We start from the raw sequence: 21,460 nt of genomic DNA on the forward strand, positions 1-21,460 counted from the left end.
TCCTGCCCAGTTAATCAAGATGGGAATATTATTTTATTTGAGATATATTAACATAATTCTGAAAACGAAAACATACACAAACAAGTGAAAGCCAAAAGAAGAAAAAAGTGTGGTGATACACATCACTAAAAAGTACAAGTGACTAGGGGGGCCTGGGTAGCTCAGTAGGTTAAATGTCTGACTCTTGATTTCAGCTCAGGTCATGATCTCATGATTTGTGAGATTGAGCCCTGAGTTGGGCTCTTCACTGACAGCGTACATACAACTTGCTTGGAATTCCTTCTCTTGCCTCCCCCTCCCCCCCCATGTGCGCTCTCTCAAAATAAATAAATATTAAAAAAAAAAAAAGTACAAGTGGGGTGCCTGCGTGGTTCAGTTGGTTAAGCGTCTGACTTCAGCTCAGGTCATGATCTCTAGATTCATGGGTTTGAGCCCTGCCTCAGGCTCTGTGTTGACAGCTCAGAGCCTGGAACTTGCTTTGGATTCTAAGTTTCCCTCTCTTTCTGTCCCTCTCCTGCTCGTGCTCTGTCCCTCTCAAAAATAAGTAAACATTAAAAAAAAAAAAGTACAGGTAACTAAACAGGCACTATAAGCCCCTATAGCAGCAAGACAGGCTACGGAGAGCTATACCAAGAGTAGAAAGAAGAAAACAGGCAACTTGCATGTACTCAAAATATCCTTGGGGGATCCTACCCAGTGTCCAGTGTCCCTAGATGGCTTTCTCTTTCCCTTCTACTTCCATGAATATTTCCTAGGAATATCTCAATTGGCATAGTTGACTGCACAATTATATAATATATACAGGTGGCTCTACTCAATTATGAATGACTTCCCCTGTGAGAGCTACTGTATTTCATTTTCTATGGCTGAATAGCCGGTTGTGACTAGCCTGGAAAATGGACTTCTTTTGTCCAGATGTACAGTAACTAGCTATTGGTGCTTTGAAGGGTCTATCTTTCACTCTCGATCCTTCTCATTCTACCCCCAACACACCCTGCAAACTCATTCCCACCTCAGCCACTGGGGTGGAAAAGGGCCCTGGAGTTACTGGTAGATGTCACCAGGAATTTCCAAAATCACTGGTGGAAACCTCTCATGTGAGAAACACACTTCACAATTCTCCAATTACTTTAACATTCATTAACTCAATCTTATTCACAATGATCTCAGACTCATTCACTTAATGGGTATCTCTAAACCTCATTTGAGAGGCATCTGGGTGGCTCAGTTGGTTAAGCATCCAACTTTGGCTCAGGTCATGATCACGGTTTGTGGGTTTGAGCCCCGTGTCAGGCTCTGTGCGACAGCTAGCTCAGAGTCTGGAGCCTGTTTCAGATTCTGTGTCTCCTTCTCTCTCTGACGCTCCCCTGCTCATGCTGTCTCTCTCTCAGAAATAAATAAAATGTTAAAAAAATTTTTTAAACCTCACTTGAGGTGTAGAGAAATGAAGTGTGGTTTAGTAGGAAGAACATGGATTTCGAAGTTAGAAACCCATGGAGCTAGGTTCAGGTACTTGCAAATCATTTAACCCCTTTGAGCTATGGTTATTATCAGGTTTAGCTGAGATAATGCTTGAGGATATGGATATGATAAGCACTGTGACTGGTATCATCTAGGGACTTAACAAATTTTACTTCTTACTCCTGTTGGTAAACTTTCTAAATGTCAGTTTCTTCCCATGTAAAACAAGGTGAAATATGGTAGCTCCCCCATATCCATGGTTCTGCTGTCCATGGTTTCAACTACTCATGCGGGCTGGAGGCAAATGCTCCTTCTTCTGATGTACTATCAAAGTCAACAGTCCCTGACACCATCACGATGTCCCCCTTATTCACTTCATTTCACCTCATTATGTACGTATTTTATCATCTCGCATCATCACAAGAAGTGTGGGTACAGGACAATAAGATACTTAGAGACACCACATTCACATAACCTTTATTACAGTTTAGTGTTAAAACTGTTCTAATTTATAAGTAGTGATTGTTAATTTCTTACTATGTCTAACTATACCACAGATATATGTGTACAGGAAAAAGCATAATATATATACTGATAGGATTCAGTATCACCTGCGGTTTCCATGCATCCATGGGGATCTTGAACTGTATTTCTCATTGATAAGTGTGTGTGTGTGTAGGGGAGAACTACTGTACTATAAACCCCACAGTCGGTTTGGAACCTTGTATATGGCATTGTAAAGGTTAACCTCCTGTCTTATTTTATTTTTTTTAAATTTTTATTTATTTCTAGGAGAGAGAGAGAGACCGCATGAGCAGGGGAGGGTCAGAGAGAAAGGGAGTCACAGACTCTGAAACAGGCTCCAGGCTCCGAGCTGGCAGTCAGCACAGAGCCCGACGCGGGGCTCGAACCCACGAACTGCGAGATCATGACCTAAGCGAAAGTCGGATGCTTAACCGACTAAGCCACCCAGGCGCCCCCCTCCTGTCTTATTAAAATGGTGCCCATTGAACATCCTTCTATATTATAAAAGGTGGTTAGTTTAATGTAATACCAAAAGAGCAGATACACAGAAGGTTAAGCATTTTTATGATCTACATTCTTGGCCATGGCAAGTTACAAATGAGATTGCCTTTAAAGTATACTCTGACTGCTGACCATGGGTATGTGGGAGAATTTAGCATTAAGGCAGGCTTCCGTGTTTCTATACAGCTGATACTATATGATCCCTATTGGTGTGAATGAAGAAAAGCTATCTTTGGGAAAGAGAAGGAATCCTCTTACCTGATGAAAACTTTTCCCAAGGAAAATACTTGCGTGTGTCACAACCTGGACAGTGTGATAAGAAAGAACTATAAAAGCACTTTCCAAATCTCATCATTACCGTCCCTACCCTATAGTAGCAAAGAAGAAAAAGAAGTACCAGAAAAATCCTCTTTTCTAACATGGCCATTATGTCCTGAAGTTTGGTTCAACTTGTGCTGAAACTAGGTAAGGGGTAACGTTAAGAAACTACTATAACCATTTTAAGTATATAAAAACAGAAAATGCAATCCCTCATCTTCAACATGCTAGGCAGTACAGCGCCCTCTTAAGGGAAATAAGAGTGTCAATCCTCTCTGCACTAGTTCGACCGTCCCTGATGTGCGGAGTTTGCTCTGGGCTTAACACGGTAAGCTGTGAAATGGGTCAAGAAGAGATCCAGGATGATGAGGGACTTGGAGACTATCCAATTTCAGATATAACTGAAGGAAAAAGGCCTGGAGGAACAAGCGTATCAAAAGGTATCTGAGAAAGGTTCCGGGTGAAACTAGAAACAAAGTTGGAGCCAAGAGATAGATACTGGGGGAAAGCAGATTTCAGCTCAGAATTTAGTAAGAACAATTTTCATCATTAGTGCCATCACACATGGAAATGTTCAGCTCTGGGAGGTTATAATCTCCCTGTCTCCAGAAGAATTTAAGTAAGGGCCAGCTGTGTAGTTATGGGGATGCTCTCAGGGAGAGGCCTCGATTAGGTGGAGGGTTGAATTTGATAACTTCTCAAGATCCCTCTAACCCTGAGATTCCAGACTTCTATGACTTTTTACCTTCCTGACATCTTATATTTAATGTTAAGGCAAATAAGTGAAACTTAACCAAAGCAACTTCTATATAGAAGAGAACATGACTCTGAAGCCTTCACATGTTGGGAAGAAAAGCTCAGGTTGGATACAAGTTTCCCAAAATTCTGATTTTCACTTGAAAGTTTAAGTTGATCATTTACAGCAAATACTTATAGGTTGTCTTCCTTGAAGTGACCAGCTCACTTAATTTTGGAGAGAGTCTGCCAGATAGCCAAGTCAGTTTTTCTTTTAATTATACATGATGTTCCATGAAAAAGTGGCTACTTTAGCTTGCAATTCAAACAATCCCACAAGTGCCTTTTCCTGAGACAACCATTATACCTGGATATGTTAAAGGTGGAGAAACCAAACACACAGAGGTTGCCAAGGCACACAGAACTAAAGTTACAATTTGAACCTAGATCTTTTGGTCTCCAAAGTGCATGCTCTTTACACTCTTCTACCTTGAAACCAATAAACAAGAGCGTATCCTCAAATAAAGGAAGATAATGAACTAAATATGCCTACTTATAATAATGAAAGGCATCAGGGTATTGTGGACTTCTAGGTTTCTCCAATAATCCTTAGGAATCTTATTTGCCAAAAAAAAAAAAAAAAAAAAAATTCAATATCAGAGCTCTCCTTCCTCTGGCAACAACATAGTACATGGAATTGGAAACCGATTTATAAAAGTAAGCCTAGCTTGTGTGTGTGTGTGTATGTGTGTGTGTGTGTGTGTATGTGTGTCTACATGACATAGAACATGAACAATGGGGAAAAAAAGGAACAGGGGGAAACCCATTTGGTTTATCAGTTTCCTGGACGAGGATCTTGTTTTCACTCACAGCAGTGTATCATTGGCTTGGCATCGTCACTTAGAGGATGTGTTCTTTATTAGCTTTCCTCAACTTGGCTGGGTTCAGCTATTTACTGCCAGCTGGGCTGACGCCAAGGCTGAAACTCCACTCCTCTAAATTCAAGTCCACTTAATGCAGCATGGCTTGCCTCTTGTTCTGATCTGGCTCAGTTAACACTTTCAGTTCTCCAGATCTAGCTCCTTCTCTCCTACAGCATGGGGAGGAGACCGCTACAACTATAAAGACATTTCACGTTTTCCTGGGGAGTTTTTAGACTGATAGAGAGTCGGGGGAAAGAGAGAAGAATAAAATCATGCATGATGGGACCACAAGCCCACTTTAAGAACCTTCTACTACTGACAAAGGAGTGACTGGCCTTAGCTGTCGAGGGTAATATGTAGGAGGACTTGGGAGGAATTTCTGCAAGTATAGGGCTATGTGTTCTCAGAAGATGATCTGTGAATGTGACTGGTGAAACCCAGGGCCCTCCGAGAGGCAGTGGGAAAGCACACTGTGGTGAAGCACACGCTGGTCAGCCACCCAGTCACATGAGCCCATTCCAGCTTTCCTTAGCGCCAGACAATGAATCCCAAAAGCTTGCAAACTCGTGCCTTCTTGCTATATCACCCTAATTATCTTGTTTTTTCTTTGCTCTGTTGAAGAGTTTGCCAAGCTTTCCTTGTCTTCTTTCATATACATGGATGTTTATGTTTTTCTACTTAGGAAGTTATTATTGAGATTATAGCTGTAATATTTCCTCAAAAACTCACCCATATAATTAAGGGAGAAAATGTAACCACATAGAGTTTATATTACTGATTTCCAGTCTGGCTTTCTTAAAAACCACATACACTTGCTTAAACTAGGGGATTTTGCAAGTTGATATGTATTGATGCTGGCACATAGTAGGTGCTGCAATAAAAGTCTGCCTACGAAAACTACATGGGTCTAAGAATGCTAAGGAAAACAGCAGGTGTGGTCAAACCTACGAACTGCTTAATCACATCTCACTATTTCCAGGAGTCTGAGAGATGCCAGTTGTTTCATTACATGTGCCAAAAAACTGCTACCACTCTCAGGGATCTATGGCTGGTGAAGGCAAGGGAATGAGCTGGAAGAGAGGTATGGGGAGGGGCTTCTCAGTCCTTTCAGCAGATATAATTAGAATCAGTGGGAGAACCTAGATCTCCACTTCATAATCTAATGTCTCATGTCACTGTCCCATTTTCCCATTTCTATTTGTGTACCGTAAGCATACAATCAAGAGAAAGCCAGTTATGGGAGTACTAATTCACTGCACAAGCCTCATCTCACAAATACACAAATTTTTTTCTGACCAAAATAGAGCCTTTGAACACTTCTTGCACAGTTTTCTTGAGATGTCCAGGCATCTAGATTGTTCAGAGAGAACCTAGAGTCAGCATCTACCACGTGCTATTTGGTGCTTTGCATTTACATGCTCATTTTTGCCTTTTAATTACTCATTCACCCTGGAAAGCAGGAACCTGTCTCTAGCCTCCACTGAGCCTAGCACTACTAAAAGGGGGGGCTGCTTTACAACTGTTGGCCACATGGATGAATAAAGGCTAGTTTCTAGATGTAAGTAGAGTACGAGGCCAAATCTGGGATGATGACAGAGATTTTGTGGGTGTGTGCATGCATGCGTTGAGGAGGGAGGAAATGGTATATTAAATAAAGGCGAGGCCTGGAACTAGTATATCTGAGAAGGTAAAAAGGAAGACAGCCAAACAACTAAGTAGCTGTCCTCATTAAGGGCACCAAAAAATTTGTTTTCGCTTATTGATCAATGTGCCCACATGGTTAGTGAATGCACCTTCTCAGAGACAAGCAGGGCATATTGGTTGCCAGAAGTTTCCCGTGGAGAGAACACTCTCCTGCTTGCTATGGCTTAGGAGCAAAGGAAGTTGGGTGGAAGGGCAGGTGTATAGCTATACAAATGTTTCTGGAGATGAGTGCCCTTTGCCATTCTGCCTTTTTTGGACATAAGGTTTCCAAAATTTAAAAAGCAGAACATTAGTTTAAGTAGATTTTACTCTGTTGTGAAAATGGGAGTAGCACTTTCATTTTGGTAATTAAGGGAATAGTGGCTTGAGATGCTGATGAATAGAAATGGAATCAGAAAACTCAGCATGATCTGGTTCACTCAGCAAACTGTTACTGAATAACCACCATGTGCCAAGTGCTGGGGCTATAAAGATGAAATTAATATCTTAGTTCCATTTAACAAGGAGTCTAGGCAGTAACAAATCCTAAGTTCTAGACAAAACAAAAAGGAGAATTTTGGCGCTCTCATTACTGCTTATACTAAAAACTAGCAATATTTTCCATGTTGTAGGAGTAAGTATTTGTTAAATAAATAAAATAGTTGTGACAGGTGTTCAACTCTAAGAACTCCTATTTTGGGTTCTTTATTGAAAGAATATGCCCCCTGATCTTTTTATCCTTTTCACCACAATGTCGCTGCCTCAATTCTTTAGCTGGCATATTATGACAGCTTGTTAAAAGTCATGTCTGCCTCCAGCTTCCAGAAGCCACCCATCCTTTCACCGCTACCAGAATGGTCTTCTAAAACACAAATCTGACCTGCGACTCTACAAAGCCCATTCAATGGCTCTCACTGCTTTTAGGGCAAAGACCCTGATCTTTAAAAACAGTCTTTCCCGTGCTTCTTCTCCAGCCTTCCCTCTTTCCATTCCTCTTTACACGCTGCAGTCTAGTTGTCTAAACATCTTTAAGTTCCTCAACATTTATATTTGGGGTTTTTTTTGTTTGTTTTTTTTTTAATCTTGGGCCTCTACTTCACCATTCCCACTGCTGGCTAGAATTTTTCTGCTACCTCCTCATTCTTCCAGTTTCAGTCTGATGTCACTTCCCTTGGAAGCCTCCTCTGACCTCCACCTTCCAGTCTTCCAAACTAGGTAGGGTCCCTTCTGTCCTTTATCACTACGAAGCTGGAATTCTCTATTTGTCTATATGCTCCCCAAACTGTAAACTCTAAAGGCAGATAGATGCTCCCTCAATTAAGCCAATGCCTCGCACTCAGCTGTGGCTTGGTGCTTAGAACTTGAACAAATGGATGGACGGCTAAGGAAAATCAGCCTGTCAGTTGACCTACATGCTGGGACCCACAGTTTAGCCTGGCTTGTGTTATTCTTGCCTCTAACCTGGTTTTCCCCTGCACAGTTTAGGATTACAATTCAACCAATCCTTTTTCTGAGCCAGAATCCCAAAGGGACTATAGTATAGTTTCCTAGGTAGTTTTATAAGACGAAGAGTCCATCCATAAAGTATGGGAAATACTTTTTAAATTTTTTAATGTTTTTAAATTTATTTTTGAGAGTCAGAGAGAGACAGCGCATGCAGGGGAGGGTCAGAGAGAGAAAGGGAGATACAGAATCCGAAGACAGGCTCCAGGCTCTGAGCTAGCTGTCAGCACAGAGCCCAATGTGGGGCTTGCACCCACGAACCGTGTGATCATGACCTGGGCCGAAGTCAGACACTTAACCGACTGAGCCACCCAGGCTCCCCTGGGAAATACTTAAAAAAAAATTTATTTTTAAATGTTTTATTTATTTCTGAGAGAGAGAGAGACAGCATGAGCAGGGGAGGGTCAGAGAGAGAGGGAGACAGAATCTGAAACAGGCTCCAGGCTCTGAGCTAGCTGTCAGCACAGAGCCTGACGTGGGGTTAGAACCCATGAACCGTGAGATCATGACTGAGCCGAAGTCGGACGCTTAACCGACTGGGCCACCCAGCTGACCCTGGGAAATACTTTTTAAATGTTTCACAGAAATAACGGGAAGAGAGATTCTGAAATGTTGTTTTTAAGCATCAAATTCTTACTCCCTGGACCAAAGTAATACTACTGCCCCTCAACCATAGCACGGAGTTGGATTCTGAAGTGTTCTCTTTGTGGGATGCCACAGGTAGAAGGCATGGAATGAAAAGGTAGAGGAGGCCGGACTGGCCTTTTACTCCAACAGGTGTGCTCAAGGGCAGAACCTCTCCTGGACCCCATATTTGTATCAGCACATCAAGAGCATCTAGACCCAGTTTACACTCTATGAAGTCACAAGAACCTGGAGTATAATCCAGACAGCAACACAGTAATTTATAATAAAAATGTAAATATGAGGTAGCTCGCATCTCACATTGTCTTCCTATTGTAAAGCTGCACAGGAAGCTAAGCTCTAATCTAAAAGGTGCTTGCCCAGATTGAAATCAGTGTGTGTGGCGGGGTTGGTTAGGTGGATGTTAGGATGGTGAGAGGCGTAGTTAAGCTTCATAGTCATGCCAAATGGACTTAAACTCTCTTTTTTTAAATTTAAAAAGTAAAACTTGCCTGTTTCAGTTTTATGTTAAGTCACACGTAAAAAAAAAGTGATGAGCTTAAACACAGAACAAAACAAAAAACCTCTTGCCTTTTATAACCAAGTACCCTGGATTAACTGCAAGCTTTGTATTTGCTGCTTATGAGAGTTGGCTGGGCCCCAGGAGTTCAAGAGTTAAAAAGGATACTACTTCTTAGCAAAGGAGAAAACAGCTGACATGCAGGAGTCCTTGAGAGGCAGAGCCCAGGTGGGTGGAGGGAAGAGCAAGGTGGCAGGTGGGCTGGACCTGGAGTCAAGCAGGAGACTGTCACAGAGGTCGCTTGTTACCCATCCCCAAGAGCAGGTACGGACAGTACCACAGGGGTGGGAGGGCCGTAGAGGGTCACCTAGTTCAACCTCTCACATTAGGAATCACTTGCTCAAAGATGGACGTGTGTGGCCCAGCTGGGGGTAGATCCTAGTTCAAAGCTTCAATATTACACAACACTGCTTCTTTCCTATTTTGTATCAGGATCTGGAAGCCAAAATCCAGGGTCTCAAATGAAGCTTTGAAGAAAGTCTGAAGGAGAATGGGGATAGTACAGAGATGTGTGCGAAGGCAACATGGCTCTAAGGCCAGCTGGTCCTACTGGAAGATGTCCATGGCTTCTCCCTCTAGACTCAAATATCAACAGAACTAAGTCACTTAATCCTCTGAACTTTATTCTTCTCATAAATAAGATATATCTGAAATAATTATACCTAGTACAGAAGTACCAGGAATATAAAGTGAAGTGATGCATGTAAAAGAACATTGAATAAAATTGGTATTTTTTTCCTCCTACTTACTGACAGCAAGAAACAATCTCATATTACTTTGAATTTTTTTTACCATTTGTATACTGATGGCCAGAAGGTAGGAAGGGAGGAGGAGACAAGATGATTAGAAAGAGAACAGGCTTACACAGAGAGAACATCTTGTTTTGCAAAATGAATTGAGTAACCACATTTTTTCCGCGTTGGATCACTTGTGCCCTAGCCAGGACACTGAGGTGGCTGAAGTTCTGCTGTTACTGAGCAGCCACACTGCAGAACCTACGGGGGGGTGGGGGACAAAGGAGGTGTTGGAGGACCTCTGGCTGCTGAACGATGGCCAAAGGACCCAGTCTGGAAATGCCAACCGGAAGGAGGTCTCTCTCCACCTTCTGAGTCTGGTCCTTCTGGTCAACTGCTGTTAAAAACAGTCAGCAAACGCCTTGGGAAGCACCAACCACATAGTGAGTCATCTCTCTTATCAGCACGGTGCACAGTCACAAAGGAATGCCTGCCCAACAACTCCTGGGCACAGAGACTTGGCCTTCTGGCTCTGGAGAAATGCTAAGGGATCTACCAGTAAGAGTAACAAAACTCTCCAGGCAAGAAAGTGAGATCAACCTACTCACTGAACACAGCCTGGGGCACTGACGTTTCTCCTGTTTGTCTCAAGTAAACAAAAATGATTCTGCTACTACCTCCAAGTCACTTCTTTTCTCCCTGCTTCCAGAGAAGATGCTGCCTCACAGGGCTTGCAGACAGACAGCAATGGGTTTCTCATAGCAATCTCAGGCACTGGTTTCTTGAAGCGTATAGAGGAATAAGCGCTTTCCTGAGGCGGAAGTGTGTCTTACCGCTGCTCTGCCCCCATCTCAAGTTCTCCCCACCTCAGTGTCACCAACCTAATCAGTGCCAGCAACCTCACCTCCTCCTTGCCCGCAGTTAGCATAGTGCAACCCAGTCTCCATAAGCAGTCCGAGGGATTTTTTAAATAATAGCTTTACTGATACATACTTCATACACTGTAAGATTCACCCCTTTAAAGTGTACAATTCAGTGTTTTTATTAGATACACAGATGTGCAAACATCTTCCCTATCTAATTGTGGAGAATATATACCACATTCATCAAAGTCACTTCCTATTTCCCTTCTCCCCCACGCCGCTGGCAACCACTAATTTACTTTTGTCTCTGTGTTTTCGCCTTTTCTGGACATCCCGTACAAATGCAATCATGCCATGTGTGGGCTTTTGTGATTGGCTTTTTCCTCGTAGTCTAATGTCTTTTAAGGTATATCTCTGGTGTAGCCTATTTCAGGACTCCTTTCCTTTTTATTGCCAAACAAGATTTTATATGAATATACCACATTTATCTGTTCATCACATGATGAACACTTGGACTATTTCTACTATTTGGCTACTATGAATAATGCTGTCATGAACATACATGATAAATTTTTCTATGAACATGTTTTCTATTCTTTTGGGTGTATACCCATGAGTGGAATTGCTAGGTCACAGGTAACTCCATGTTTAATATTTGAGTAACTTCCAAACTGTTTCCAAAGTGGCTTCACCATTTTCCAATCTCACTAGCCATGTATCCAATTCCTCCACATTCTCACCAACACTAGTTATTGCCTTTTGACTGTATATTACCCATGGGTGTGAACTGGAATCTCCTTGTGGTTTTGATTAGCATTTCCCTAATGGCTAATGACATGGAGTATCTTTTCAGGTGCTTATGGGCCTTTTATATTATCTTCTCTGCAGAAATGTCTATTCAAACCCTTTCCCCATTTTTTAAATTGGGTTGTCTGTTTTATTGTTGAATTGAATTCTGGATACAAGTGGATACTTTTTAAAAGTAAATCACATCTTGTCACTCCCCTACATAGTGCCCTCTAACAATTCCCCACGTGTTTAGAATAAAACCCAAATTCTCACTCTGGCTTTCCAGGTCCTACAGGGTTTTGCCACTTTCTTCCTCATACAGCACACTAGAGCGGGAGCAATCTTCTCTCTGCCCCTGAAACACAGGTGCTCACTCACGTCTCAGCACCATGATATGTATGTCCCGTCCTTGTTTGGAACTGTCTTTCTGATTATTCAATTCAAATGTCATCCTTTCAGACAAATATTCCTGAAAAGAAACTGTATCTAAAGAATCTCCCCCTGGGGCGCCTGGGTGGTTCAGTGGGCTGAGCATCTGACTTTGGCTCAGGTCATGATCTTGCAGTACATGAGTTCAAGCCCTGTGTCGGGTTCTGTGCTGACAGCTCATGGCCTGAAGCCTGCTCCATATTCTGTGTCTCCCTCTCTCTCTCTGCCCCTCCCCCACTTGTACATGCTCTCTCTCTCTCTCTCTCTCTCAAAAATAAGCGAATAGATATTTAAAAAAATAATCTCTTCCCTCTGCCAAGAGGAACCAGAAAACTTTTGAGCATGATGGGTATGTTCATTATCTTGATTGTGGGTCATGGCTTCATGGATGCACACATACGTCCAAACTTTTCACACCTCCTTTTCAGTCACACCTTTGCTGCCACTATTTCACCATACTTTATTCCTGAGGAGAAATTGTGGATCTGAAATCACCTTGGTTATTTTGTGATCTCAATGTTTATCACCAATCACATCCCACTAGAAGTTCCAGGAGGGCAGAAATGTTTTTCATCTTTGTAACTGCTGTATCTTCAGCTTGGCTCACAGTTAAGTGCTCAATAAATACCAGGCTAACTGAATGAATGAAACCGACAGAGTTTTAGAAAAGTAACTGACAGACAATAGGAAGGGGGACTTTCTATGCCCTCAGATTAACTAGTAACTTTAGGCTTCAGGGATGAGATTCTTAGTTTTTCTTTTATTCAGAGCAGCTATCTCAAATTCTATTCTGGATGATGTCCAACATCATCATCATTAGAAATATAATTTACTATTCAATTACTCTGTGGTACTATTCCAGTATTTTATATATATTCTTCCATTGGTAGTGGTTATTTTTATAGTAATAGCATTATAATACTGGTAATGTGGCATATAATAATATACATTATCTAGTAATCATAATAGATATAGTATGTGATAACTATGATAATGCAGCAGTAATATAATAACAACCCTTGTTTAGCACTTGTTGTTTGCCAGATATTATGTAAACATTTTATGCATGTCATCTCATTTATTCCTCACAATAACTTTATGAAGCAGGCGTTCTTTAGCGGACAGAGACTTTAAGGTTTAGTGAGGTGAACTAACTGCCCAAAGCCACATGGCTGGCAAAAAAAAAAAAGCAGAGCTGGAACTCAAACCGCTCATGCTTTTCCCATTGTGTTACAGTGCTTCTCAAGTATCCTGATGACACGATGCTACTCCAGCTCGTATATAAAGTCCCTGGGACCCAAGACGGAGGTGCACCTTGAGACAATCAATACTACACAAACTCTGAAAGAGGTCAAGGAACCAAAGTGCCAGGGAGGAGAAGCCAGTTGCCTGAGAATAAACCAGGATCTTTAGAGCAAGGAACTTTTACTTCATCCCAAACTCCACATCTAGCTTCCTTTGACACTGAATTCTTATTGTTTCCGACTGCTCTCGGGTCAACCTTGGTGTTATACTAAGCTGCCGGAAGATACGCGGAACGTGGGAGACCCAGGCAATCTCCCTCACCAGCCTGGGTCCTGACTTCAAGAGCTCAGGGACGAGCCTTTACCTTTAGTGCCAGGTGGCTGTAGGTTGTCTCCAGTCAGGGAACACCAGCCCACAGGGAAGATGTCCCGGGAGTCGAAGCGGCACCAGTAGTCAAAGGCCCCTCGCCACCCATCAAAAGTGACAAGCACCTCTGAGCCCCGCACCTCCCCAATAGTGGCTGGGCAAATGAAATGAGGGTTCTTCCTGTCCACAGCTTCTAGCTTCATTCCCATTTTGAAGAAGTTGTGGGGAGGCGAGGGCGGTTCCTAGATGAGAAACAGAAAGATACAGACCTAGATGCAAACACAGAGGCTGTGTGCCCCAGCCGCTACCGAGCCTGGATGATGAAAAGCCACTGGCTGCTCCAGAAGATTTATGATGAGAGTTTTGTCTTTCCTTTACATGAATTTCAGAGTATACCAAAAAATTACTTTTTAAGCCCTAACATTTTACCATTTTGATTCAGATTTTTTTTAAGAAATAAAAGGTAACATTTTTGAAGCTGGATCCCTCTTGTGCCCATTCCTCATAACTATATCAACCCATTTGTATATTTTAAAATTTTATATAAATGGTATTATACTGTACATATCATCCTACACCTTTCTGTGTGTGGCTAACATTATATTTTTGAAATTTACCTATGTTGACAAATTTAGCTCCAATATATTTCAAACGCTAATAGTTCATATTCCATTATGTGTGTCTATCGCACCATATTCGTTCTCTTCTGATGGACATTTGAGATCATTTCTAGTTGTTCACTGTTTCTAGAGTTTCAAGGAACATTCTTGCACTAATTCGTTTGCACACATGTCGGAGGGTTACTTCAGGGTATGTAAGTAGGAGTAGAATTGCTGGATTATAGGACAAGGACCTTAGACTATTTTATCTACTCCTAAGTTAATACGTATTTGATAATTTAGTTCCACATTGTTACTATACTTAGTTTAGATAGTTATAGGCAATGCTTGATTAGTTTTACCCATGTGTTAAGCAGTCTTTCCTCACCACCACTACTTCCATTCTTATTTTCTGGGTCAGTTATCTTCCTCCTAAAATACATTTGTCAGTTGTTCTTTCAGTGGCTGTTAGTAACTACTTGTACTAGTTTGTTTGGAAATGGCTTGATTTTATATTTATTCTGAAAAAATAGTATGGCTAGATATAATAAAATTCTAGGTGGACAAGGATTTTATTCTCAGTACTTGGAAGATACTGTTCTATTATCTTTTGGCCTGCATGGCTCCTGTCCAGAAATGTGCGGCCAGGCTACCTGTAACCCTCTGTAAGGTATCCTGTATAATTATTTGCTCAGATCTTTTCTCTGGACTTCAGTAATACTGTGATGTTTTAAGGTATGTATTTGTCTTTATTGCACACTCCAGAAAACTGTTAATATCTTCTTGAATATTCCTATTCTCTACTGTTTCTAATTAATCTTTTTGAAGTTCATGTTCAGCATATATTGGACCTTTTAATATTATTTTCCTGGTCTCTTCTCCTTAAGAGGTTTTCTACCTCTTTATCTCTCTGTGCTGTGTTTTGGGGAATCCCTTACATATATCTTTCAGTTAATTCCTCTTTATCTAAGTCCTAGTTTCTTATATACCTATTAATTTGTACTTTGAATCATTAAATTTCATTTCAGGATGTTCAATTTTTTACAATCTTTTTAAAATAGGGTTTTGTACGTCTTCCAGCTTTCATATTGCTTTTTGTTCCTTAATTGTTTTCAAATACCTTAATTTATGCTCTCTATCTGCTATCTCTATTATCTGGAAGCCCTCTGTTTTAGCCTTACTGTTTGTTGGGTCCACTGATGTCTCCTCATGCTGGTTTGTTTTGAGCATTTTGAGGGTTCTGGGATTCTGAACTGAATACTCCTCTTCAGTGGGACTCCTGACACTGTGTTGAAAGCAACCGCACCCTCTAGAGAGGCCTTGGGTTCGCGTCCGCAGGCACTCAGAACGATGTCAAGACAGCCCTGAAGCTCCTAGACAACACGCACTGTACATGGATCCCTGACGGGCATGGCTTAGACTGCTTTATCAGAGGAGATGAACTCCATTTGCGCCTCTCCCCAGAGCCACGGCAGAGACTTTCCTCAGCAGTGTCAACAGTCTTTTCACTAAGGAGGAACCACTTGAGGGACCTGACCTCGCTGTCTACGTGGCAGTCTCAGGCCCATTTCGCTGCCCTGCACTGCCCCGAGGGCTCATCTAGCCTGCCACGGCTGTTAAAAGACAAGATCCTTAGAAAGCGAGGCTGGCAAGGCCCCTGCAGGGATCTGCAGGTGCTGTACATACACTTAACACTGGTTCTCCCTCTTCATTCTGGCCTCTGGAGAGTTTTCTAACTTTCTGGTGGCTCAGCAGAGCATTTAAAAGAATATTTGTGGGTCTCCCTCTTCAACCCCCTCACCACGTTGATATATTCTGTAGCAAAAGGGTTTCTATGTTGCCCAGTGCACTGTGTTCTGGGAACAAAGTGCTCTTAGGGTTTAGACTTAACTAGCAGCACAGGCAACTCTGGTTCAGGCCCCTTTACCTCATGAAGGATTTCGGCTGAGAGCAGACTGAGTGCCTCCTCCCTTGAGAAACAAGGACGGACGGATACAGGTTTGACACCCCTGTTCCACCACTTACTAGCCATGTGATCTTGGGCAAGTTCTTTATTCAAAAGTGTTCATTTCCTTAGCCATAAAGTGGAAATCATAATTCTTGCTTCAGAAAGCTAACTGTGAATATTAAATGAGATGGTGTATATCAAGATACTCAAAAAAATAGTCTCCTTCCTCTCTCTCTGTTTAGCATATGGAACTCAGGGAATTCCAAGATCTAGAATAAGAACAGCTCCGCTAGATTTATATCCTATTTTAGGTTTTACTGATAAACACATTTGAACTTCTTAACAATCCTGTGAGGCAGACAGACTCCCACACACAGATGAGGACAAAAGGACACAGCTTATTAATGGTGGAGCTGGGACCCAAAAAACAGAAATTCTAACTTACAGGGAAATTTCCTCCAGGGATAACTGCTGCTTCCTAAGGTACTAAAAAAATCCTTCCGCCGAACTAGTTTCTGAGAAGGCATCCTCAGGCCATAAATATAAAGTAGACATCAGGGGCTTAGTAAATGAAAGAATGTAAGCATTTGACCTTAAACAGTCTGCAGTGGGGATATCTGAAGGACACCATACCTTGTGGAAAATCCTGATGGGAGCCATCTCTGCTCCATTTAGTGTCTTCAAAAGGAACATGGGCCAAGAGGAGGCATTCAGCCGAAATCCTGCAGCAAACATAATGGGCAACAGATAAAAAATAGGTTTCAAAGGGACTGGTGATATCAAGTTTTCCCTTTGGAATCCAGCTACTCCTGCCACAGCCTATGCTGTGATAGTTACAGAATCATAGACTGTTAGGAAAGGACTTACAGGTTAAATAGAAGAAACGCCTCATTAGACAGACAAGGAAATGAGGCACGTGAGAGGGAAGGTAACTTGCCCAAGGTAATGTTGCAGAGTAAGGAGTGGAACAAAGTCCCCAATCAAATTTTCGGACTCTATGACCAGGATTATAAAATGTGTATCAGAACGTCTAAAAGTCTTCCCCTGCAAGTCCAAAAGAGATGTGACATAGGATTGACAAATACTTGGAAACGATCTAGACAGCAGAGTGTGAAACGGGAGATGATAATCTCTTAGGAAGAAACCAGATATGTCAAGGGCTACACCCAATACACAAGTAAATCTTTTTAGTTTATCTCAGTATAAGCTCATTATTTCTCTTTCTCTCTCTCTCTCATACACACACACATGCACGCATGCACGCACACACGCTGAGTACAAACCACTTTCCCATATTCATTTTTACTTAAACAATTAAGGATCAGACAATGATGACCATGGAAGGGAATAATCCTATCCAAAAATACTCATTTTCCAAAAGAGTAAAAAGCAGCTTAGAGAGATTAATTGTCCATTGTCGTTCAACAAGTAAAAGCCAGGAAGAATGTGCCATTTAACAAACTGTAAAGATAAGACTGTTATCAGAATTAGGTCATCTAATTAGGGCTGCAAAGACTTCTTTCAGTTTGGCTTCAACTCTCTATCCTGAGATACCCAAATCTAGTGCTTTTTGATAGTCTCCCAATCGTGCTCAGCTTTCCTATTCCTGATAAGCGAACAGATAGGCTGCACCAGAGCTGCAGAGCTGGAAATAACAACGACGACAGACATCTGTATTATTGAGGACTTTACTAGATACTAAGGCAGTCACTTTCCACAGTCTATCTACTCAAGACAACCCAGTGAGGTAGATACTGTCTTCCTTTTATAGATGAGAAAAGAGGTATAAAATAAACTCCTTAAGATTTAAAAATGAACAAATGAGAAAGACAGGATTGAAACCCAGGCAATCTGATCCTTAAGTCCACACTGCTGACTACTATGCTAAACTATCAATATGCAGGTAAGACGAAAAAGGAAGAATCAGCTTTGGGAATTAAGTATTAATTAGTAACTATACTTAAGGGGGGGACATGAAAAGAGAGAAGAAAGTGTTAATAAGAGATGATTTAAACTTTCTGCCTTAAAGGTGGCTAAGCTAAGCCAAGTTCCCCAAGGTTGGGAGATGTCTTGAGGTAGCTCCTTCACATCAACAATGGTGACAGCAATGCGGATGTTCCTGTCACTTAATCTAAAATTGCTATTGTTTCCTATTTTTGCTTGCCTAGTTCTTTTGCCTTTTGGAAAAACTCTCTGTGATTTGGTGGGGATGTCTATCACATGACTACCAACCTGGCCATGGAATACAAAATAATGACATTTAAGGGCATCAGACTCCCCTATACCAAGAGTGAGTGAGTGAGTGAGTGAGTGAGTGTGTGTGTGTGTGTGTGTGTGTGTCCCAAGTTGGTCAACTGTTTTCTGACATGATAGACATGCTGGAGAAGAGTCTTTCCCTGAGATCATGGCTATACGGGTGTTTGTAGGTTGGCACTGTTACAGGGAGAACATAACTGAGAATAAAGTCAACATAGAGCAAGATGTGGGGGAGTCGTAACAAGGTTTAAAACTGTGTTCAAACCCACTCAGCAGCAGGCCTCACCTTCTCTGTTACATGGTCTCAGTAGTTCCTGCTTCCTCCTTTTCCTCTCCTCTAACTTGTTTTGGGTTGAGTTTTTACAATCATGGCCAAAGGATTCTTGACTGTTAACTTTTCCTTTGATCAGAGTAAAAGGGGAAAAAATTTTTTTTTCCAGAAATTCAAGCCTGGTCTGTGTGTGAGGAAAACAACTCTCCTCAGGTCAGGTGAGGGCTGATGCAAGTCAAACCCAGAGCAGATGGGCCACGAATGGTTCACTACACCTACAGGCAAGACGAGGCAAGACACAACTATTCCAGAAAAATGCTTGCTATACCTGATAAAAGAGAGTAGGAGGAATGACTGCACAGTCAGAACACTCAGATCTGTGCCCTTAGTTCCCAACAAGTGCCTCGCCATGTAATTACCAACCCATTTCTTAGAAACGGGTTACTCGGGAGCTTCCATTTCATATGGAACTTTAAGAACTATGAAAAAAAAAGTTCTCTCATCTGGGAACAGTTAGAATATTATAATAGCTAATGTGTACTGACTGCTTATTATGTATTAAGTTCTTTACACACAATTTCTTTCTGGATATTTGAAGCAATACTACAAAGTATGCACTATGATTCTTCTTAGTTTGCAGAAGATGAAATGGAAACTCAAGCATCTTGTCCAAGGTAGTAAGTGATGAAGGTTCCAATAAATGGTGAACCAGACTTCATGGTTCTTAACTCCTCTGTTTTACTATCTCCTAGCAAGCTCCTTCAAGAGCAGAAGGGCAACACAGAAATGTCACCAACCCAAAGAATTATTAAGGTCCTTCATTCCCCAACCCCCAAAGTGAGGTGGAACCCTCCTCCAAATTCAAATGTATCTGTAACCTGTCTTAGGAAGTCACAGATGGCATTTTAACATTGAAAGGGCCCTCAGAGAACATATAGTACAAAAATTTTATGATGCAGATTACAAAACAGAAGTCCAGAGAGGCTAAGAAACTTATTTGTGGTCATATAAGCTGCTCTTGTAGAATGAGGCTGGAGCCCTAAGACTTTTCATCTGGTTCTCTGTCACTACTTCCAAAGTAAACATTTATGCTGCCTTCCAAAGAAAACATTTATTATGCACATATGATGTGCCAGGCTCTATGTGCTAAGGACTTTACGTGGGTTACCTCATTTAATCACTACTACAACTCTGTGAATTAGAAATGAGAAAAGTAGTGGTGGTCCCAGAGCCAACTGCCTCAATTCAAATCTAGCTCTGCCATCTACCTGATGTGTGACATATGGTAAATTACAAAAACCTCTCTCTAGCTTTAGTTTCTTCAAAAATAAAGTGGGATAAAAACAGTAACTACCTCGATGGGTTGTTCTATGGATTAAAATAGGTTAATACATGTGAAAGACTCAAAATACAGCCTGGTATACAATAAGTGTTAGATAAATGCTGGCCATTATAGATGGAAGGACTGAGGTTAGAGAAATTAAGTAAAATCTCTAAGGCTACTATGCTAATAAATAGCCGAGGCAGGATTTAAGCCCAATTTCTCTGTCTCCAGAACCTTCATTATTAATCCACATGTTAATGTCTCCAAATATTTAATCACTCAGCCCTACCTTACTACTTTTATTGGTAAAAAGAGTCTGGGGTCATAAATTAGTAAAAGAGGGCAGAGAAGATGATTAAAAGCAGTAATTTGAGGATCTCCTCCAATTAAAGAATGGCCTGCTTGTGAGGAAAAGAACAGGTATGTCAGAAAGCCGAACCTATGAACGCGGGAGCACGTCAGTGCTTGGCCACGGTTCTCTTCTTGGCCCCCAGTTTCCTCCTGGCAAGTAGGACTGCCAATTTATATCTCCAGCTCCATCCTTTGCCTTGAGTCTCATGCTCGTATTTCCATCTGCCTTGTTCTGCAAGTCTACGTGGCTGCTCCGAGGCCTCAAAATGAGTGGGTCTCAAGCAGAACTCTGGATTTTGCTGCCTGCCCCCAACTTGCTCTTTCCTCCAGTCATCTCAGCTCACTTCATGACACCACTTATTAAAACCCAGGTGCTAGGACCAAAATGTCTACAAATGACCTGATTAGTCAGCAAGGCTTGATGGTGCGTGAATCTAATATACCTTCAATCAAACAAACCATTTCTCACCTTTTGAGATTCTTCACTCACCAATGACCACCATGATCTAAGGCATAGTCACACACTACCAAGAATGCTCCAGCAGCCTTCTGGTGGACTCTCTGTCTCTACCTTTACCTCCCTGCTGTCTGTCCTCCACATAAGAGCCTGAATGATATGTTTGCATGTTTTTTAAATATAAATCAGATCACATCACTGTCATGCTTACATCCCATAACACAAATAAATCTACAGTCTTTAGGTATGTTAACTTGCTTACTTCTCATAACTCACCTGCCCCTCATTCACTGGTCTTTCTGTTCCTCAAACACACCATGCTGTGTCCCTCTGCCGCAAATACTCCTCTCTTTTCTCAAATCTTTGTTGGTTCTTTGTTGAAATATCACCCCCTCAGAGAGGTGTTCTTATACCATCCTACCTATAACAGCCTCCTAAATCCTGCTCCCTTCTAATTTAAGTAGGTTTCCTCCCCAACATGGGGCCCGAGGCGGGGCTTGAACTCATTAACCTGAGGTCAAGAGTCAGAAACACTTAACCGATTGAGCTACCCAGGCGCCCCCTGCTCCCTTCTTATTTATCCTTAGCTTTTATCATTGCCTGAATTTTACTTCTTTTTTCCTTGTAATGTGTATGTCTTTTCCAGGTAGAATATAATTTCCATGAGATTTTTATTGAACAAAGGAAAAATCTCATTAAACAGGTACCAGGACTTGTTGGGTACTTTATCATGTTATTCCATTTAATACTCAAAAAAAACAAAACAAAACAAAACAAAACAACCCAGGTGTGGCAGTTTATGAAGGATCTGGAGGGTGAAGCAATTGAAATTCAACGTTAAAGGTCAAGGTAGATTAATTTACCAATGGCCACATAACTAAACTTGTAAGAGGCTGAGCTAATATTACAAAGTCAGGTCTCTTTAATTTGAAACCCAGGCATGCTGCAAGTGTTCTGTGCTTACCTAGGATTTCT

The 21,460-nt window shown here is 41.5% G+C and overlaps 1 protein-coding gene across 12 annotated transcripts in view; it reads right to left on the reverse strand.

The window, feature by feature from the left end:
- Positions 1-21,460, reverse strand: part of SCMH1 (Scm polycomb group protein homolog 1) — a 181,347-nt gene that overhangs the window by 68,268 nt on the left and 91,619 nt on the right. For 11 of the 12 annotated variants that reach the window (XM_039255952.1, XM_039255951.1, XM_039255941.1 and 8 more), the window contains 2 exons: positions 16,460-16,548; positions 13,278-13,521 (listed from right to left, as the gene is read on the reverse strand). The exons of the other annotated variant lie outside the window; for it this stretch is intronic. In XM_039255952.1, coding sequence (XP_039111883.1) covers positions 13,278-13,521; positions 16,460-16,548 — 333 coding nt within the window. The remainder of the gene's footprint in view (positions 1-13,277; positions 13,522-16,459; positions 16,549-21,460) is intronic. 12 annotated transcript variants of the gene reach the window in all.

This window comes from Hyaena hyaena, unplaced genomic scaffold (genome assembly GCF_003009895.1).
Source record: "Hyaena hyaena isolate Hyena2069 unplaced genomic scaffold, ASM300989v1 scaffold_551, whole genome shotgun sequence".
NCBI classification, from domain to species: Eukaryota; Metazoa; Chordata; class Mammalia; order Carnivora; family Hyaenidae; genus Hyaena; species Hyaena hyaena.